Here is a 21,873-nt window from a genome sequence, read left to right as displayed (position 1 = left end):
AACAACAGAGTCTATTTCTTGTGAAAGCTTGCCTTTGAAGGAAAAAAGTAAAGGACATCAGCTAGGAAAAAAACCTCAAAGGTTATCCATATGAGAAATTGAGGAGAAATAAATTCTACCTGATAAAATAACAGAAAACATAAACAAGTGTCTATAAGTAAAACATTTCAATATAGAACAGTTTTAAGAGAATCTCAAGTTGCTACTAGTGATATGTAATTATTTATATAGCATTAAATAAAATATTGTTCACTGATAAAGAACTAAAAGGAAAGCAAAATATCAAAATATTGATATAGTTGTCTTTAAGTGGAATTACTATGGATGATTTTCCCCGGTTTCAAGTTTTCAGTATTTTCCAAATTTTAATAAGAGCTTGTATTCCTTTTATGGTGGTGGTGGTGGTAGGAGGTGGAAGACAATAAGCTTTACCAAAGTTAATGATGCTTCAAGGACAGAAAAGATGTAACAGATTCTAATTCAAGGGAGATAGACAACAGAAAGAGATGAGGGCTGGCCTTGTGGCCTATGGTTAAGTTTGGCACACTCCACTTTGGCAGCCAAGATTTGCAGGTTCAGATCCCGGGCACGGATGTACACCATTCGTCAGCCATGCTGTGGCGGCAACCTACATACAAAAAAAAGAGGAAGATTGGTAAGATGTTATCTCAGGGGTAATCTTCCTCAAGCAAAAAAAGAGGAAGATTGGTAATGGATGTTAGCTCAGGGCAAATCTTCTTCCACCAAAAAAAAAAAGAAACAAATGAAATATAAGTAGGCAGAGAACAAAAAAGAAATGGAAGGAGCCAGCCTAGTGGCCATATACAAAACAGAGGAAGACTGGCACAGATGTTAGCTCAGGGACAATCTTCCTCAAGCAAAAAGAGGAAGATTGGCAACAGATGTTAGCTCAGAGCCAAGCTTCCTCACCAAAAAAAAAAAAAAAAAAAGGAAAGAAGGAGAAGGAAAAAATAAACCAACACATAACAAATCTTCATTGGAAGTAGCACAAAGGAGTACAAACACTGCTGAAAACATAGTAAGGAACATGGATGACAGGACTGGGAAAGGCAAGCACGATATAAATGAACTCTGAAAACCATAAAACTTCATTGAAAGAACTAAAAAAGATCTAAATAAATGGAAAAACATCCCATGTTCAGGGATTGGAAGATTTAACATTATTAAGGGGGTAATACTCCCCAAACTGATGTACAGATCCAACACAATCCCTACAAGAAGCCCAGCTGAATTCTAGGTACAAACTGACAAGCTGATTCTCAAATTCATATGGAACTGCAAGAGACTCAGAATAGCCAAAACAATCCTGAGAAAGAATGAAGTAGGAAGACTTACACTTTCTGACTTCAAAACTTGCTACAAAGCAATGGTAATTGCGATAGTGTTGCATTGGCACATGGACAGATAAATAGACAAATGGAACAGAATTGACAGTACAGAAATAAACCTATATGTTTATGGTTAATTGATTTTCAACAAGGATGCCAAGACTATTCAATGAGGAAAAAACAGTCTTTTCAACAAATGGTGCTGGGACAACAGGACAGCCAGTTGAGATAACCCTATCTCACACCAAACATAAAAACTAACTCAAAATGAATCAAAGACATAAAGGTAAGAGGAAAACTATAAAACTCTTAGGAAAAAGCACAGGAGTAAGTCTTCATGACCTTGGATTTGGCAAAGGATTCTTAGACATGACACCAAAAGCAACAAAAGAAGAAAACAGATAAATTGGACTTCATAAAAATTAAAACTTTTGTGCTTCAAAGGACACATTTAAGAAAGTGAAAAGACAAACAGAGAACAGGAAAAATATTTGCAAATCATACATCTGATAAGGGACTTGTATCTACAATATATAAAGAGCTCTTATAATTCAATAATAAAAAGACAAGTAATCCAATTAAAAATCGGGCAAAGGATCTAATGGACATTTCTCCAAAAAAGACATACAATTAGTCAACAAGCACATGAAAAGATGTTCAATGACAATTATACCTCAAAACAGCTGAAAAATAGAGAAAAATAAATATAAAATTGTATATAATTATTAATTATATATAATTTAATTATATATAAATATAAAATATAAAAATGAAAGAAAGGATGCTTCACATCATTAGTCATCAGGGAAAGGTAAATCAAAAACCATGATGAGATGCCACTTCATACGCACTAGGATGGTTAGAATCAAAAAGTCAGATAAAAACAAATGTTGACAAAGACATGGAGAAATTGGAACTTTCATACACAGCCTGTAGGAATGTAAAATTCTGGCTGCTCTGGAAAAGTATGGCAGTTCTTCAAATGATTAAACCCAGAACACAGAGTTACCATATGACCCAACAATTCTACTCCTAGATATATACCTAAGAGAAATGAAAACATATGTCCACACAGAAATCTATACACAAATGTTTATAGCAACATTATTCATAACAGCTAAAAAATGGAAACAATCTAAATGTCCATCAATTGATAATGGATAAACAAAATGTGGTATATCCATACAATGGATTATTATTTAGCCATAAAAAAGGAATGAAGTACTGAAACTTGCTTCAACACCAACGAACTTTGAAAACATTATGCAAAGTGAAAGAAGGCAGTCACAAAAGATGACATACTATATGATTCCATTCATATGAGAAAGTCCATAATAGGGAAATGTATAGAGACAGGCAGTAGGTTAGCAGCTGCTTAGGGGGTAGAGGAGATGGGAGCAGGAGGATAAAGGAGTGACAACTAAAAGATATGGGCTTTCTTCTTGAGGTGATGAAAATGTTCTAAAATTGACTGTGATAATAATTGCACATACTCGAATACACTAAAAACCACTGAACTGTATACTACTTTTTTTTGGGAGGGGGGGAGGAAGATTGGCCCTGAACTAACATCTGTTACCAATCTTCCTCTTTTCACTTGAGTAAGATTTTCCCTGTGCTAATAACTGTGCTAATATTTCTCTATTTTGTATGTGGGACGCCTGCCACAGCATGGCTTGATGAGTGGTGTGTAGGTCCGCACCTGGGATCCAAACCTGTGAACCCAGGGCCACTGAAGTGGAGCACACAAACTTAACCACTACGTCACCAGGACAGCCTCTGAATTGTATATTTTAAATGGTGAATTGTATGGTATGTGAACTATATCTCAATAAAGCTTTTAAAAACATATAAATGGAAATGTTAAGAGATAAAGTTTAAAAGGATTAACTACTCTTGTGCAAAAGAAAATAGATAAACAATTGCAAGATATTTAGAAAATAACTACAAGAAGCCTACAACCTACAGGACACAACTAAAGCAGTATTCAGAAGAAATCTTATAATTTAAACACTTGGAAAGAATGAAAGGAACACTAAACATCCAACATGAGAAGATAGAAAAACAACCACAAAATAAATCTAAGGAAAGCTAAAGGAAGAATTTAAAACAACGACAAAAATAATAAATAAGAAAAGAGAGGCTGGCCAAGTGGTTGAGTTGGCACACTCTGCTTCAGCAGCCCAGGGTTTCACTGGTTCAGATCCTGGGTGTAGACATGGCACTGCTCGTCAAGCCACACTGAGATGGCGTCCCACATAGCACAACCAGAGACACTCACAACTAGCATATACAACTATGTACTGGGGGGGCTTTCGGGAGTAGAAGAAGGAAAAAAAAATAAAACAAAGAGGATTGGCAACAGTTGTTAGCTCAGATGCCAATCTTGAAAAAAAAAAGAAAAGATAAAATAGTAGACCTAATCTTAAAAAATCCAAGAGCTGGTTCTAAACAAGAAAAAAGGGCAAGCCCTCGCATGTACAAAATAAGAAGCAACAGAGTTAGTGATAATGTAATCACAATCACAGACACAGGAAAATTTTTTTTTTTATTTTTGCTGGGCAAGATTCATCCTGAGCTAACATCTGTTGCCAATCTTCCTCTTTTTTCCTTTTCTCCCCAAAGCCCCCAGTACATAGTTGTATATTCTAGCTGTAAGTCCTTGTAATCCTTCTATGTGAGCCACCACCACAGTATGGCTACTGACAGATGAGTGGTTTGGTTTCACGCCCAGGAATCAAACCCAGGCTGCCTAAGCAGAGCGCACCAGGCTCAGGAAATTTTTTAAAAGTCGTAAAAGAATATCTTGCTCAACTTCACACAAATAATTTTGAAAACTTAGACGAAATGGATTATTTTTTAGGATAATATCAGTTATCAAAGCTTCCCCCAAAAGACATAAATTGTAAGCAGCCAAATTATCACAGAACTAGAGATATCTGTCAAAGGGCTACTCTCCCCACAAAATACTCAAAGTCCAAACGATTTCATGGGCAATTTAATCAAATCTTGAGAGTGACGCAAAATTTCTTAAAAAAAAGCTTAGCAAACAGAACCCAGCAGCATATTTAAAATAATAATACACAATGACAAAGTGAGTTGATTCAGGAATGTAAAGATGGTTCAGTAATAGCAAATCTATTCGTACAATTCACCACAATAACAGATCAAAGAAGAAAAATTACATATTTCCCAGGGAAGCTGAAAAGGCATTTGACAAAATTTACTTCCATATTAAAAAATCTTAATAAAGTGGTAACAGCTGACTACTTTAACATGCTAAAATATGGACACTTCAATCTAAGGTCAGGTCTAATCTTAATAGGAAAGCTCTAAAAACATCCCATTGAAGTTAGGAATAAGACAAAGATCCACTACTATCTTACTGTTTAATATTTTTGTAAAGTACTAGTCAAATCAACTTGACAAAAGAAGGAAATAAGCATAAAAATTGGAAAAGAGGACACAAAATTATCTTTATTTGGTATTGATATAATTATTTAACTGCTACCCTAGAAAAACAACTGGGAAAGTATTACAGATAGCATTATAATTCCAAAGGTGGCTAGGGACAAAATTATTACTCAGAAATCAATAGCATTTCCATAGTCAAAGAACAAGGTAAAAGACAGAAGTAGAAACCCCACTTGCAATAGCAACAAAAAGATAAAATACCAAGGAATAAACATAACAAGAAATGTGAAAGGTCTATATGAAAAAACTTTGAAATGTTATTGAGGGATGCAAAAGAAGGCAAACAACAAGAAATGACTATATACTCCATTCTTGAAAGGAAGACTGAACCTCAATAAAGTCAACTATCTCTACATCAATTGATAAATTTAATGCAGTACCAACAAAAATACCAACAGGATAGGGGAGGGGAGCTTGATAAATGAATTCTAGTTTTATGGAAAAATAAGCAAAAAAGAATATTCAGGAAAACTCTGGAAAATAGAATGAAAAAGGACTATAATCAATGAATGGGATCATTACGTATAAACAGGTAAACTGATCAATGAAACAGGATAAAAGTCCAGCAAGAACCCCAAAGTTTACGTCGGAACTAAGTATACCTATGGACAGAACGTCAATACTGCGATAACTGGGTAGCCACCTGGAAGAAAAGTAAAGTTGGCTTCCTACCTCAATACATCATGCAACTTTTATTTTGTATGGATAAGTGCACTTAACTTAAAATTATAAAGTACTAGGAAAAAACACTAGAATTTTTGTTTGTATTTTAATTAGAAACAATATCAAAATAGGGAAGGCGTTTCTTACGACACAAAACCCAAAATCCAAAAATGATGGTAATCGCAACTACAAAAAACTTTTACATTTGTGCTGAAAAAATATACCATAAACAAGGTCAAAAGCCAAGTAACAAACTGAAAAATATCTGCAACACATATCAAAGACAAAGAACTAATTTCCTTAAAACATAGAGTTCCTACAAACAGTATTAAACATCCTAATAGAATAATGAACAGAAAATACAACCAGATGAATAAAAAATACAAGTAGATGTTATAAATAAAGGAAACAAATATGGCTCTTATACCTATTGAAAAGATGAAGAAAAATATACCTATTAAATTGGTTAATTTAAAAAAAGTGTGAGAACCCACTTTGTTCCCAAGGGTATAGGAGGCCAGCACTCCAACATCCATAGTGGAACATATACTGGTACAACCTCTAGAGAGGGCAATTTGACAATGATCGATCAAAACTTAAATAGTACATATCCTTTGACCCAGCAATTGTACTTCTAGGAATTTATTCTAAAGACAGACTCACTCGTGCAAAAGGATATAGGTACAGGGATATTCACTGTATCATTCGTATTAGCAAGACTGTAAACATTTTGAATGCCCACCCAAACAAAGAAAAGCTACCATACCCCTCCTCACACACACACACACATCTTTCTGGAAATGATACACAAGAAATTTATCATTGGTGGCTTCTGAGGAAGGAAGACAATTAGCTGGGGTCAAAGGTAGAAGGAAAATTTGCCTTTTATCATATGCTCTTTTGTACCATTTGGATTTTATATCATGAAAATATATCACATTTTAAATTTTTAAGTTAAGATTTCAGTATTATTTTTACCCAGCTTTACCAATTGTTAAATTTTCCTCCTCTTTCTTTTTCAGTTTTCCAGTTCCTATGTTAGCAACAACGTTTAACTGTTTTCCTAGCTAACACATGGTATTTACTCAAACTCACATAGTTAAATCACAATAGTAACTCGGGTTCCATTATCCCAAGACCTTGCCCATGAGCTCTACTGTGCATACCTATTCTACAAAAAGCACCGTTCCCTCTTCTTTACTGGGTGTATAGATTATCAGCTAGTAGAAATCCAGGACGAAGATGCTGTGAATTTCTTGGCCTATGGGGCAAACACATAATCACTATCGTATTTTAGGAGACAGCAAAAAGGCAAGAAGTTGCTCAAACAAGGTTTCACAAAATAGCATTTGTGCTGTCACCATGGATGCTGAGTCTAGTCATTTTTATGTTTAAGAACTTGATCTTACCCATTTGTCCAGAGTCAACAGGGCCATAGGGGATTGAACCAAATTAATCAATCAAATTCACAAGAAACTACCTGCTTACACATAATGCCAATGTATTAATTTACAATTTAAGAATACATATTAATATGTGTGTATATTATAACGTGCATATTCTTATATACTTGATATGTGTGTGTGTGTGTATCTCTCTCTCAAGAGTATCAAATCATGCATATCAAGGAATTACACACAAATGATAAGTATGACCAAGGAGAACCACATGGTGCCATGAGTGTGTAGGTAGAAGAGAACAAATCAGAAGGTCAGAGAAGACTCCCCTAAAAAACACAGTGTGATCAAGCTGAGATCCAGTGTAAGAGAATTTAAGAAAAGAGAACAGAATGAGGAATCAGAAGGTTCCTGGATGATGGGATAGCATGTGCAACGGCCCTATGGCTGAAGGGAGTATGACATGTGTAAGGATGCAGAGAAAGATCAAAGAGCAAGATCATATGATGTAGGATTAAATAGAGAGTTAAAGAGGGGCCAGACCATGCAGTGCCTTTTAGGCCATGTTAAGGATTTTTGCCTTATCCTAAGAGCAATGAAAAGCTAGTAAAGGGTTGTAAACAGAGATGAGAACCGATTTGTGCTTGCAGAAGAATAGTGTGCTGTACAAACTGGAGGGCAAGAGCAGAAGCAAGAAAACTGCTTAGAAAGCTACTGCAGGAGACCTCAATGAGGGATGACAGCAGCATGGACTAGACTTATGACAGAAATAAAAGAAACAGGACTTGGTGATTGATTACACCTGAAATGCAATGGAGAGGAAAATGTTAAGGAGGATGCCCAAGTTTCAGGTTTGCATAACTGCATGGAAAAAGACGCTGTCACTGAAAGAGAGAGAAACACTCCAGGAAGACCAGGTTGTTTTGTTTTGCTTTATTGGGGGCTGGATAGAGAGTAGGTATGCAAAAAGTAAGAAAGGGTTCTAGGTGCTCAGTATCTGACAGTCTTGGTAGAGGAGGATAAAAAACGAGAAATGCAATTAGAGTTCGAGAGAGAAAGTTAGCTACAAAAACAATGTTTTTTTTTACCTCCAGGGTCAGCCATAAAACAGCCTAGACATTTCCATCCCTCTCCATCACCCAGACTCTTTTTAAACATCTCAAAATAAAACCTTTCAATCAAGTGGGAAAGGGAGGCTTACGACGCAATACTTGGGAAAATAATGAATTCGTGTGAAAGAATTTCAAAGTATCTATTGAGATATCAGATGTTCCCAATTTTAAGAATGAAGAAAAGACGGAGGCTGCGTACTTAGGTAAGGAAGAGTGAAGTACCAGTCAAAGGGAAAAGAAAGCAGGGAGAACAGGCTGATGACCCCACTGCATGAATTTTCACAGTTTAAACACGTTTATCTTCACCTTTGGACAAATGGCTGTTCTTGGCCTTGTACGCTAGGGGAATGCAGAAACAGTTCCACACCTAAGCCCTTTATCAGAAATCATGGCTTCCACTGCCATCAGGTGGTGGCAGTGAGGAAGTCCATCAACCAGACTCTTGGAGCCTGGGAATGCCTACATGAAGCCCATGGTATAATTCATTCAAGATCAAAAACCTAAAAATTGCGGTAGTGGAGGGAAAACTGGTGACAGTCTTTGGCAAGAGTTATCTTCTGATCTGTCAATACACAAAAATGTAAATTTTTGCTATTAATTTGGGGTAAGAAAAAAGACTTCTCCTTTCTTCTTTTTCACGTTAAACATCACATATTTAGCAATTCTGGAATACCCAGTCTGATCATCTCAAACCCAACTCCAGGTACATTATATATTTTATGATTTAAAGCTGTCTCAAAGTTAATTTTAATAGTGCATATAAATGGATTAATGTGCATTTTTAGCACGCATCAGTAACTTTATCACAAACATAAGCAGTTGTCTCGTTGAATGTGCATAACACCCTTTGTTATCTTCAAATTAATCAAATAATTTTTGACTACTTAGAAATACAAGGCATGGTAGCAAATAGAATTTGGGAAACCATCATGTTCTCAAAACTCATCAGGTAAACAAATATATCACTGATAAAATCAACATTATTCACAAAAAACATGGTAAATGATTAACACATCGTTCCTGAGAGTTCTCTTCATGGAAAAATAAGCTTGCACAATATAATATTTGACATTCTCTGCCGTATTTACTTTCTTACCTTCCTTCTACTATAGGAATATCCACTTACAAATGTATCTCTTTAAAACTGTCTGCACACACATATGGATTTGGTTTGTCTTTTTACAGCAGCAGAACTCAAGGATAGGGAATTGTACGCCAAAACGTGAAATAATCACATTGGGTACATTTTTCCAATTCTCAATCAGCTGTTTTTAATATAGTAGACACAGCATAATTTTGTCACTAAGTATATTCTTGATCTTCGTTTTCTCCCATTACAATCCAAACACACTATCCATTCTGACTCTGGACATTCCAAAATATTAATAATCCGACTAGTTTTCCCTAATTCCCTTGGTTCTGTTTCCCACCCACCTTCCAACAACCCTCCCCCTCTCGCTCCTCCTCTCGTTTCAGAATGCCTCTTACACACTGATTTTGACAAAACCACTCTTTGACATGCTCTTCTTCTTCTCTCCTCAATTTAGCGCCCTTTTAAAAATAGTTTTCCACAGGTAAGCGCTAATGTCTTTCATTAACAAGATCACTCTGCGGAAGAGGACGAGACTGGGAACCGAGTAAGCGAAACATTTGGGAATGTCAATGAGACGGCGGCCTCTCCTTTGAAAACAAAACACAACTCTCAGCACAGAGCTTTCAAGAGAGCAAAACTACTTTTTTCCGCTGTGTTCCTGTTCTCTCCCCGACCTCAAAGACATCTTTCCTTTTCTCTAAGCCCCAGTCCTTCTGATACGCGTGGGGCCTGCCTTTTCTACTCCCAAGGAAAACATAGCCGGGGAGAAAAGAAAAGGAAGCCGTCACCTTCCCGCCGCGCCCGCAAGCTGACAGGACCACGTCTCGCGACTCACCTGGCAGGTGCGGCCGCCCGGAGAGTTGCACGAACCGGTTGAGCTGGCCAGTCCCCCGACCCCCGCTGCCCCCACTGCCCCCGCCGGCCCCGCTACCTCCGCCGCCGCCACCACTGCCTGCGGCGCCTCCTCCCCTCCGGCGGTTCCTGTCCCAGCCCTGGGCGGCCGACATGACCCGCCAACGAGCGCCGCAGCCGGGTCCGGCAGCCCCTGGCCCGGCGGCACTAGCGGAGCCTCCTTCCTGGGCTCCTCAAGAGACCCGGGAGACAGGGGAAGGGGGAGCGCCCGGTCCTCCGCAGTGGCCAATGACTGCCTGCCTTCGTGACAGACAGCCAATGGCCAGTCGTCTTCTTGGATAGGTAGAGGGAGGCGGGGAGAGACGTGGTAACCATAGATATGGCTAAAAAAAAAAAGTGGGGGGAGAAAGGCAGAAGCAGCCGCTCATCACTCGCATCCACCGCGCTAAACCAGCTCCCGTCGCCTGCGGGATCAGGCGGGCCAATCGAAGGCCGAGTGGGAGAGGCCACGCCTGCGGAGAGAGTGCCGGCGACTGCCCGTACTCCAGGCGTGTTCAGGATTCGGGATCTCTTTCCCATAAACACCGAAATCGGAAATAGGATAGGCACATAAATACACATATGTGGGGCAATACAGTGTTCCGCCAGCGTTACGGGCTGAGATCCTTTTCCCTGACCGTTGAGACACACAAAGGGCTCTCTTGGAGGGGGAAAAAAACGGGCGGAGTCAAAGCTTAAAGGTAAAAATGAGGTATTCCTGGGATTCATTTGTTTTGTCTTTCAGTCGACTGGCTGAACTCCTCCCTAGTTCAATATAAGCCACCTCCCAAGCAATTTTAGACCTGGTTAACAAACGTGGGAAAATGTTCAAGGTTGCCAGTAATCATAGAAATACAAATTAAGACCCCAGTGAGAAACTATTTCTGGCTTATTACGTTAGTAAAGATTTTTTAAATAACACCCAGCAGTGAGTAGAGTGCCAAGAAAAAGGTACTTTTATAGATGACTGATGACTACGTGAATGTTTTTGTTCAGTCACACCCCTTTTTGCTCGCAGAAAATTTGAGTCAGCTTAAAGACAGGAACAGGTAGGGAAGATCAAGATGGAAGGAAAATGTAGATGTACAGATCAGAAATTCTTGTTTTCCAAAACTAAACAGAAAATTTGGCTTCGAACTTACTGGGCACAGTGCGAAGTGGTAAAATATAGATTGTTCACCGATGTTTATGAATGATTAGGGAAAAGCATATAAATTGCTCAAGGGAAACAAAATTTTTCTTAGATCTGGTGGCTTTTTCTCTTTTTTTTTTTTTTGCTTGATGCTTCATATAGGAGAACCTTACGTGATACGGAGAAGAAAAAGAATCTGCTGGAACTGAGAACACATCCTCTTGGTGCAAATTTCATGTCGACACTGGCCCCACCTCTTTATTTTCCTACTGTCAGTCCAGGTGGGCAGGTGTTTTACCCATAAAGCATTAAGTCGTACTGCCCCCACCTCCTTATTTTCCTACTGTCAGTCCCGGTGGGCAGGTGTTTTACCCATAAAGCATAATGTCATACTGCTTATGAAAATGTTTGAGACATGAAAAAAAGTCTTTGGCTCTAAAATATGAAAATCAAAATGCATAAATGTTAATTTTTCTAAAGAAACTGTACCACTGAGTAACCAAACAGTAGGTGAAGGAAATTTTCTTTTTATAGGATTATTTCAAGTAATAAATAATGAATGATAAAATATCACCATTTTGCAACCTTTAGTGAATTCAGAGATCAACCCATTGAGCATCAACCTCTGCTAGAATCACAAAAGGAAAGATGAGATACATGTGCCTCTAGAACATAAACATGAATATGAAGTAGTCTTGTAGAAAAAATTGAACCTGAATCTTATCAGACATGTATATGTAACTACCAATTTATAGGAAATACAGAGGACGTAACATAAAAAAATACTATGGAGATACAAACAGCAAAATCCAGATAATGGAAATTCTACAAGATAAACAAGCAAGTTTCTTAACAAATAAATTGCAAAGGAAGAAGAGATTTGGAAGGAAAAATTTATAGATTAAAAAGAGACTTGTGCGGGCCGGCCCATGGCCGAGTGGTTAAGTTCGCAGGCTCCACTTCAGTGGCCCAGGGTTTCGCTGGTTTGGATCCTAGGCGCGGACATGGCACCACTCAATCAGGCCACGCTGAGGCAGCGTCCCACATGCCACAACTAGAAGGACCCACAACTAAAGTATATAACTATGTACTGGGGGGATTTGGGGAGAAAAAGCAGAAAGGAAAAAAAAAAGAAGATTGGCAACAGTGGTTAGCTCAGGTGCCAATCTGTAAAAAAATTAACAAGAGACGTGATGGTTGTATATATAACTCTGTGAATACACTGAAAATTATTGAATAGTAATGGTTGCAAAACTTTGTTAATATATTAAAAAATCACTGTATTGTGTACTTGAAAAGGGTGAATTTTAGGGTATGTGAATTATATCTCAATAAAAAAATTAAAATGGGAAGAAAGAAATGTATGGGGGATAGACGAAAAACCACCAGCTTCACTTTAAATCAGTAAACTATATGATATGTGAATTATATCTCAATAAAGCTGTTAAAGACATACCAATCAACTGCAATAAAATTAATCCTTTAGTAGGGTGCAGTAGTAGGCCTTGTGTAAATCCTGATTGATACAAACTGAAAAAAAGAGCATTAATGAGACTCTTAGAAATTTGAATATTGAATATTTCATGACATCAAAGAATTATTGTCAATTTTTAGGTGGAGTAATATTTTTGTGGTTATGTTAACAAAAGAGTCCTTATTGTTTAGAGATACGTACTGAAGTATGTATGGATAAAATTATATGAGTTGGTTATTTGCTTCAAAATAATATAGGACCCAGCAATTCCACTCGTAGCTATATACCCAAGAGAAATAAAAACCTATGTCCACATAAAAATGTGTACATTAGTGCTTATAATAGCATTATTCATAACAGCCCCAAAGTAGAAAAACCCCAAATGTCCATCAACTAATGAATGGAAAACCAAGTGTGTTATATCCATACAAAGTAATATGATTCAGCAATTAAAAAATGAAGTACGGTGGGGGGGGGGCTGGCCCCGTGGCTGAGTGGTTGGGTTCACGCGCTCCGCTGCAGGCGGCCCAGTGTTTCGTTGGTTCAAATCCTGGGCGCAGACATGGCACTGCTCATCAAACCACGCTGAGGCAGCGTCCTGCATGCCACAACTAGAAGGACCCACAACTAAGAATTTACAAATATGTACCCGGGGGCTTTGGGGAGAAAAAGGAAAAAAATAAAATCTTTAAAAAAAAAAATGAAGTGCAATCATGTACCGCATAACAACATTCACGTCAATAACAGACCACGCATACGACAGTGGTCCCATAAGATTAGTACCATACAGCCTAGGGGTGTATAGTAGGCTATACTATCTAGGTTTGTGTAAGTATGCTCTATGGTGTTTGCACAATGACAGAAGCCACTAACAAAGCATTTCTCAGAACGTAAGCCCATTGTTAAGCACTGCATGACTGTACCGGTACATGGGTAAACCTTGAAAACATTATGCAAAGTTAACAAAGCCAGTCACAAAAGACCACATATTGTATAATACCATTTATACAAAAATGTCCAGAATAGGCAGATCTATGTAGAGAGAAGTAGATTAGTGGTTGCCAGGAGCTGGGGGAGGAGAGGAATGGGTACAGGGTTTCTTTTGGGGTGATGAAAATGTTCTGAAATTAGATAGTGATGATGGTTGCACAATTTCGTGAATATATTAAAAACTACTGAAGTGTACACTTGAAAAGGGTGAATTTTATCTTATAAAAATTTTTTTAAATAATACAGAAAGGGAGAAATGGATAGGGAGCTAGATGAAACAACATTGACCATTTAAGCTGAAGCTGGGTGACGAAAATAGGAGAACTGTTCGTTATACTGTTTTGCCTACCTTTGTATATGTTAGGAATTCTTCATAATAAAAAGGAAAAAAATCTACAAAAATAAGCTTATATTAACCAATCAACTGAAAACCATCTCATATAGATATAGATATAGATATAGATATATAATCAATTTTAAATTCCAGAAACAAAATGAAAGATTTAGTCTTAACTAAATTTAAAATTATTAAATTATTTTAAAAGCCTTTAAAAAGGTTACAGCCAAATTCTTTTAACGTGGAATGCGGGTACATTTTGATGGGTATCAACGTGATTTGGAGAGGGAGCTTCAAAATAAGTGCATGCAGGCAATATGCATCTGCTAACATGGTGTAACATGAAGTACACAATACCACTTATGAAGTAATCATGCCAAAAACATTAACTTGAATCTAATCAAGATTTAAGCTGTGGGGCTGGCCCCGTGGTGTAGTGGTTAAGTTCGTGCACTCCACTTTGGCAGCCCACAGTTTGTGGGTTCACATCCCAGGTATGGACCTACACACTGCTCATCAAGCCATGCTGTGGCGGCATCCCAAATACAAAATAGAGGAAGATTGGCACAGATGTTAGCTCAGGGACACTCTTCCTCACCAAAAAAAAAAAAAAGAAAAGAAAAGATTTAAGCTGTAACATCCAGTTTACAGGAACTCTGAGGGGACAAAGGAACAAGTTAAATGACATGTGAAACAATCAAACAAATCCAGGGGGACAATCTCTACAATATTTAGCCTGGTCTTGTCAAAAGGACAAAAGGGAATAACACAAAAACAAAATGGGAGGGTGGTAATGCCTAATGAAATAATAGATCTAGGCAATGATAATCAATGGCTGCTAGCAAAACACAATCCTCAATGAAACATTCTTACCAGAAAAGCAATAAAGTCAACCTTTAGCTCTAACTACCAGTTTACAGGACTCAAAAGGACAGAGAATATGTTAAATGATGATTTGGGGATGTAATCTGCAAAATATGTAATGTGGAAAACTCTATAGAATACACAGCCTGTGTTCTTCAACACTGTATTTCAAGGAGAAGAAAGAGGAAAAGGGAACCTACAGATTTGTAGAGTTTTAAGAGACAGATCAACCAAAGGCAGTGCTTGGGACTTGTTTGCACTTTGATTAGAACAATCAACTATTTTTTTAGTGGGAAAATTTGATTGAATATTGGATTATATTTGGGAATCATTGTTAATTTTTTTTTAGCTATTGTGGATATGTTTTTTTTTTTTTAAAGATTTTTTTATTTTTCCTTTTTCTCCCAAAGCCCCCCGGTACATAGTTGTGTATTTTTGCTTGTGGGTCCTTCCAGTTGTGGCACATGGGACACGGCCTCAGCATGGCCTGACGAGCGGTGCCATGTCTGCACCCAGGGTTCCAACCGGCGCAACCCTGGGCGGCTGAAGCAGAGCGCGCGACCTTAACCACTGGGCCACGGGGCCGGCCCCGTGGATATGTTTTTTTAAAAAAGATCTCATCTTTTAGAGAAGCATACTAAAATATTTACAGGTAAAATCATATGATGTCTAGGATTTGCTTCAAAATAATCCACGAAGGGGGCATGAGAGATAGGATGAGAATGCAGATGAAACAAAGATGGCCATGGGTTGATGCTTGATGTAGCTAGGTGACAGGTACTTGGAGTTCATTGCACTGTTCTCTCTTCTTTTGTGTCTATTTAAATTTTTCCCTCATAAAAATTTTTTTTAAATAGTTCTTAAAAGAATAATTATAGATTAAAAGGAACTTACAACAAAATGTATGTGGTCCTCTTGAACAAATCAACCTTAAAAGATAATTTGGGGACAATTGGGAAAATTTGAATTTGTAGAGGTTATTAGATGATATTATGGAATTAATGTTATTTTTGTTACGTGCGATAATGATACAAAGATTATATAAGAAGATCTCTCTGTTTTTTAGAGATTTATAAAATAATTAAGAAGGGACTATCATAACACTTATATTTTTTGTTTATTTTTTTTAAAGATCTTATTTTTTTCCTTTTTCTCCCCAAAGCCCCCTGGTACACAGTTGTATGTTCTTCGTTGTGGGTCCTTCTATTTGTGGCATGTGGGACGCTGCCTCAGCGTGGTTTGATGAGCAGTGCCATGTCCGCGCCCAGGATTCGAACCAACGAAACACTGGGCCACCTGCAGTGGAGCACGCGAACTTAACCACTCGGCCACGGGGCCAGCCCCAACACTTATATTTTAATTTAAAAGACGTTAAGCCAAAATGAAAGAGAGGAAATAAATTGTTACTGTTAAATATAGGTGATGGTTATAAGATGCTCATAATATTATATTTATTTGAAAGCTTAAAAGTTTCATTATTAAAAGTTTTTTAATGTTTCTTTTTTTTTAATTTACAAAAAGGGACTTTATTTAATTTAAAAAAAAGGGACATGGTGGATTAGCAGTCCACCAAGTAAGGAGCTTAGAAGTCACCACTCTATCATAACAACAAGCAAAAAGCTGAATAATCTAAACAATCAACATTTCTTTTTTGTTTAAATCATTGATTTGAATGCTTTATTTTATTTTATTTTTTGGTAAGGAAAATTGGCCCTGAGCTAACGTCTGTTGCCAGTTTTCCTCTTTTTGCTTGAGGAAGATTGTTGCTGAGCCAATATTCCTCTATTTTGTATGTGGGATGCTGCCACAGTATGGCTTCATGAGGGGTGTATAGCTCCACGCCCGGGATCCAAACCCTTGAACCCCAGGCTGCCAAAGTGGAGCACACAAACTTAACCACTATGCCACCAGGCTGGTCCCACAACAACATTTCTTAGATCCATCAGAGGAGGAAATTCACGGGGCAAATTGCTGCCCCCAAAATTGATGAGACAGACAAGCAGATGGAGAGAATCACAATTTACCAAAGCAGAAACACAATGAGCAAAATCCTCCATGGGAACCAATACTGGGGTAGAAAAACCTGAACTGTGACTGGTGAACTGCTGGAGATTTGGTATGGACAAGTTAAAAACTCCATGGGGACCTAGTCATAGGGGAGGCCTCACATTTTTGTGTCTTACCTCCAAGAGCTCACAGTGAAGATCAGAGAAACATCCTCTTGTGCTTCAGGCAAGAGGAGGAGAAAAGTAATCTTTTCTTTTTCTTTTATCTTTTTCCTGAGGAAGATTAGCCCTGAGCTAACATCTGTGCCTATCTTCCTCCACCTTATATGTGGGTTGCCACCAGAGCCTGGCTGACAAGTGGTGTAGGTCTGTGCCCAGGATCTAAACCTGCAAACCTGGGTCGCTGAAGCAGAGCATACGGAACTTAACCACTATGCCACGGGGCCAGCCCCAGAAAGTAATCACTTTTGTTCTTAATCACTTTTTGTTCTGCCCTCAGGATAAACTATTTTACCAGAGCCTAACCTGCTGGGTTATCAGAGCCTACAGACTTGAAGGAAGGGAAATACCCAAGTACAGCCCCTCTAGTCATCCTGTCCCACCTACATGGGTAAAAAAAACAACAACTGAGAAGCACTAATGATGTTCACAGTCCAGGGGTCCAGGATCACCATAAGACTGAGACCTAATCATAGTACTAAAGAATACTTCCCCTCCCCCTACATCTTACCTCTGTATTACTAAAGGCCTATTTACTGCAGTTCCTTTTACCAACCACATCATGTCCACCTTTCAAAAAAATATTACAAGGCATACTAGAAGGCAAAAAACACAGTTTGAAGAGACAGAGCAAGCATCAGAACCAGACCTAGATATAGCAGGAATGCTGTAATTATCAACCATGAATTTAAAATACCTATGATTGGGGCAGCCACGTGGCCAAGTGGTTGGGTTTGCGTGCTCCACTTCGGCAGCCCAGGGTTTCGCCAGTTTGGATCCTGGGCACAGACATGGCACCGTTCAACAAGCCATCCTGAGGTGGCATCCCACACACCACAGCTAGAAGGACCCACAAGTGAAAATATACAACTATGTACCACGGGGCTTTAAATGTTTACTTTTTGGATTGTTGGTTAACTTGCTGTAGATTAAGTATGACTCAGAATCATATAATTTCCTTAGTGACTAGTCAAAGGTGACTAACTGCTTGTCATCAGCCCAGATCAAATCAGCATTGATATTGAGAAGTTCAAAGTAATGAGTCTTTAGTTTACTTAATTACGACAATTATAAGCACTTACACATATAAGCATTACACACATAAACATTACACATACAGATGTCATAGGAATGCAAAGTTCAAATTGTAGCTAAGGTTAAATCTGGCTGCCCAAGGAAAAGAAGGAAGAGGGCTCGCATTTATTGACCACCTTTTGCGAACTAGGCACTTTTATGTATATTATCTTTTTTAATGGCCAGATTAACCTAACATAGTATTTTTGAAACCTTAAGTCATGAAATCAGTTTAGTGGATCAAGACCAGTATTTCTTAGATGAAATACAGTGGAAAAAGAAGAATGAAAATATACCAGTGCAAGAAAAAAAAAAAGAAGGGGTGCACAAAGGGACCAGGAAGGTCTTGAAACCCCTTGCCTGTAGGTATTTAAGCTGGAAGGGCCTGCTCTGGAGGACGGAGTGGACTACAGAGCCTTTAAGCTCCCCTCTCACAATTCTCAGGCAGGCATTTGATTAACATTAGGGCAGGCAACAAATGTGTTTGGCAAAGTTTTAGGTTCCTAGAAGCCTGATAACTTGAGCCGTGTCTAAGAAATGGATCTGGAAATTTTGAAGGCAACTCTTTGCCCCTCTCCTACTTGCACTTAAAAAAAAAAACCAAAAAACTAATTCAAAGCTCCCATGTTTCTTTCTGTAGCTCTGGACAAAAAGAGCTGAATTTGCCATTGATGTTTGGAAAAAAGACCTTGGGCTTTACAGAGGTAAAATCAACATTTCATTCTGGAGTGGGCAAGGGACTTAATTCTGCTTGAGATGACATTGGAAAGGTAAGTCCATCAAGGAGCTTAGACTGAATCCTAATGGAGCAAGGAGCCATTGAAGGCTTTAAGCAGAGAGGTGACATGATCAGATTTATGTTTTCAAAGATCAGTCCAGTGAATTGGGTTGAGGATTTATCCTGGAGTCTGTGCACTGCCATGGGTACACCTGCCTATCGGCAGCAGCATCAGAGAAAAGACCTCTGCTCCCAAATATCTTCAACCTGCTCCATTAAAGATGCAGCATGTCAAGTGATGTGTGTTTGAGATCAATATAACTAACGATTGGAATTCTTGTTTAGGCTATGATTTGAAAGCAATACTGTTCTAGCACTAAGCCACACGGCCTTGTAACCATCAATTATAAAGACAATGCTCTCGTAGTGGTGTTTTGTAACTGAAAGACTAAACAGAATTAAACTTTAGTTTATCATTATTTAATAAGTTTAGTTTTTTACTTGACATAGGAAAATGACATAATGTGATGCAGTAAGATATTACTTTAGTTGTTGCAGGCTAATGAGAAGAGGACAAAGGCTGCCATATACATGTAAATATGCACTCATACCAAATAAAGCCTGCATGACATTACAGCAGGCAGCCCCAAAGCAAGTCTCACAGTGGTCCTAATGTTCCAAACCCAATAAAAAGTGGAAGTTTATAAAGAAAACTGACTAATAGACAATCATTTTTTTCAACAATTTTTTTCAACATCTGCAATATTGAACTGGAAGTCTAGATAATTTTTCCTGTTCCAATTCCAGTGATAATTAGCTTATACACTCTTTTAATGAAGATTTAAGAAACACTAACTTAACTGCAAGGGAACACTAACTTAACTAACAAATAACTCAACTCTCAAGTGACATCTCATTAAACTGACCTTAGAGGAATGCTCGCTGGCAAAGGTTTGTGAAGTATTAAGCCCGATTATCCTGGACAAGTAAACAAAGCCTTGAAATTATTAATACCATTTTGTATTTTTCGTATGACAAGCTTATATGAACTTGCATGTGTTAATACTGTTGAAACCAAATTACACAAGCAGATTAAACAGATAAGCTAAACTGGGATGTATTTTTCTTCTTTTCTCCAACATTGGTGATTGTAGTTCAGTGAAGCATGATTCATCAGAGTAAATTAATGCTGTTAATGTGAACTGTTTTGAGTTTATGGTTCTTCAATTTATAAGTTTATTCTGAATTTGTTTTATAAGGATTATAAGTATAAGGAGCTTATAAATAATTTATGCATTTAAGTAACATTTTGATAAAAATAACTTGCCAACATTGAGGAGGCGGCTTTTTTCTATTTAAAACAGGATGAACAAAATTAAAAGGTGTAATCAACATTATTCAATTTTAAGAAATACCGTTCTACCAAATTCTCCTTCTTGCTTAAGTTAAATTGGGTTTGTCACTTGAAGCCAATAAAATTCTAACGAATATACTACCTCTAGAGTGGTAAGACACAGATGCAAACCACAAAGTACAACACAAATGTGAGATATTTACTACACAAAGTAGATTCTTCAAAAATGCTTTTTAAGGTGCCGGCGCAGTGGTTAAGTGTGCACGTTCTGCTTTGGCAGCCTGGGGTTCGCTGCTTCAGATCCTGGGTGCAGACCTATGCACCACTTGTCAAGCCATGCTGTGGCAGGCATCCCACATATAAAGTGGAGGAAGATGGGCATGGATGTTAACTCAGGGCCAGTCTTCCTCAGTAAAAAGATGAGGATTGGCACCAGATGTTAGTCAGGGCTAATCTTCCTCAAAAAAAGAATTAGTTTTATGTTACAGTAATTCATACAACTCTTGTATTAACACATTAAATAACAAGGTCAGGTGGGAGTCTCATAACTACTAAAACAGGGTATAAACAATATTTCAAGATATTTGCAGCAACTATAATGGGATATGAAAATACCTGGATTTCTATTGGTGACAACGTCACAGTACAATTAACACCACTGTGGTTTATTGTCTGCATTTATAATTGATGGAAACGGGAAATTTCAATTAGAGGATTGTGAAAATAATGGCATTTTTTTCCTCCTAATCTATATTAGTTTCCTTGCTGTATTAGTTTGCTAAGGCTGACATAACAAAATACCACATACTAGTGGCTTAAACAACAGAAATGTATTTTCTCACACTTCTGGAGGCTAGAAGTCCGAGATCAAGGTACCAGCAGGAGTGGTTCCTTCTGAAGGCTCTGAGGAGAATCTGTTCCATGTCCCGTTCCTAGCTTCTGGTGGTGGCTGGCAATTCCTGGCATTCCTTGGCTCGCAGCTGCATCACTCCAGTCTCATCACATGATGATCTCCCTGTGCACCTCTGTGTCCAAATTTCCCTCTTCTTATAGGGACACTAGTCATGTTGGATTTAGGGCCCACCCAAATCCTGGATGACCTCATCTTAACTTAATGACATCTGCAGAGACCCCATTTCCAAATAAGGTCACATGCATAGGTTCTAGGTGGACATAAATTTGGGAGACACTATTCAACCCAGTACACCATCCAAGTTCAACAGACTCCCTGGTTTAAGTGGAATCAGTAGTAAGTCTGAAAGACAGAAATGATGAAAGATGCTAATGGTTACTGGATTGGAGAGTGAAATTATGAATTTTTTTCCCTTCTTATCTCTATTTTCAGAATGTTCTAGAATGCGGTTATATTACTTTCAGAACAAAAAATTAATAAAGAAATGATGATATGCTATTGATTTTAAGTGTTGGCAACTTTTTAGATAAAAATTTCCTTTGAATTTAGCCTTGGATAATTTCATCAGCATAAAGACAAAGGGAGCTGGGCAGGTAAAAGGGTCAGTCTTCTGATTTTATACAGCTGTAAAGTTGCAGATTAACGTGAAAAATCTCTTTCAAGGGAAAAACATAGAGTCATGTTTAATTCTTTTAGTATAAGAGAAACATGACCATGGGGCTGGCCCTGTGGCCTAATGGTTAAGTTTGGCATGCCCCACTTCAGCAGCCCAACATCACTCATCAGCAGCCATGTTGTGGCAGTGACCTACAT

General features: G+C 38.1%; 1 protein-coding gene across 3 annotated transcripts in view; it reads right to left on the bottom strand.

Annotated features, from left to right (window-relative positions):
- Nucleotides 1–10,204, bottom strand: part of KLHDC10 (kelch domain containing 10) — a 57,726-nt gene extending 47,522 nt beyond the window's left edge. For 2 of the 3 annotated variants that reach the window (XM_046670660.1, XM_046670661.1), the window contains exon 1: nucleotides 9,924–10,204. In XM_046670660.1, the coding sequence (XP_046526616.1) occupies nucleotides 9,924–10,095 (172 nt within the window). In that variant the 5' untranslated portion in view covers nucleotides 10,096–10,204. The remainder of the gene's footprint in view (nucleotides 1–9,923) is intronic. The other variant, XM_046670662.1, reaches the window with a different exon arrangement.
- Between the last annotated feature and the right edge of the window lie 11,669 nt (nucleotides 10,205–21,873).

Source organism: Equus quagga, chromosome 8, assembly GCF_021613505.1.
Source record: "Equus quagga isolate Etosha38 chromosome 8, UCLA_HA_Equagga_1.0, whole genome shotgun sequence".
NCBI classification, from domain to species: domain Eukaryota; kingdom Metazoa; phylum Chordata; class Mammalia; order Perissodactyla; family Equidae; genus Equus; species Equus quagga.
This window is presented reverse-complemented; position numbering and strand designations above follow the sequence as displayed.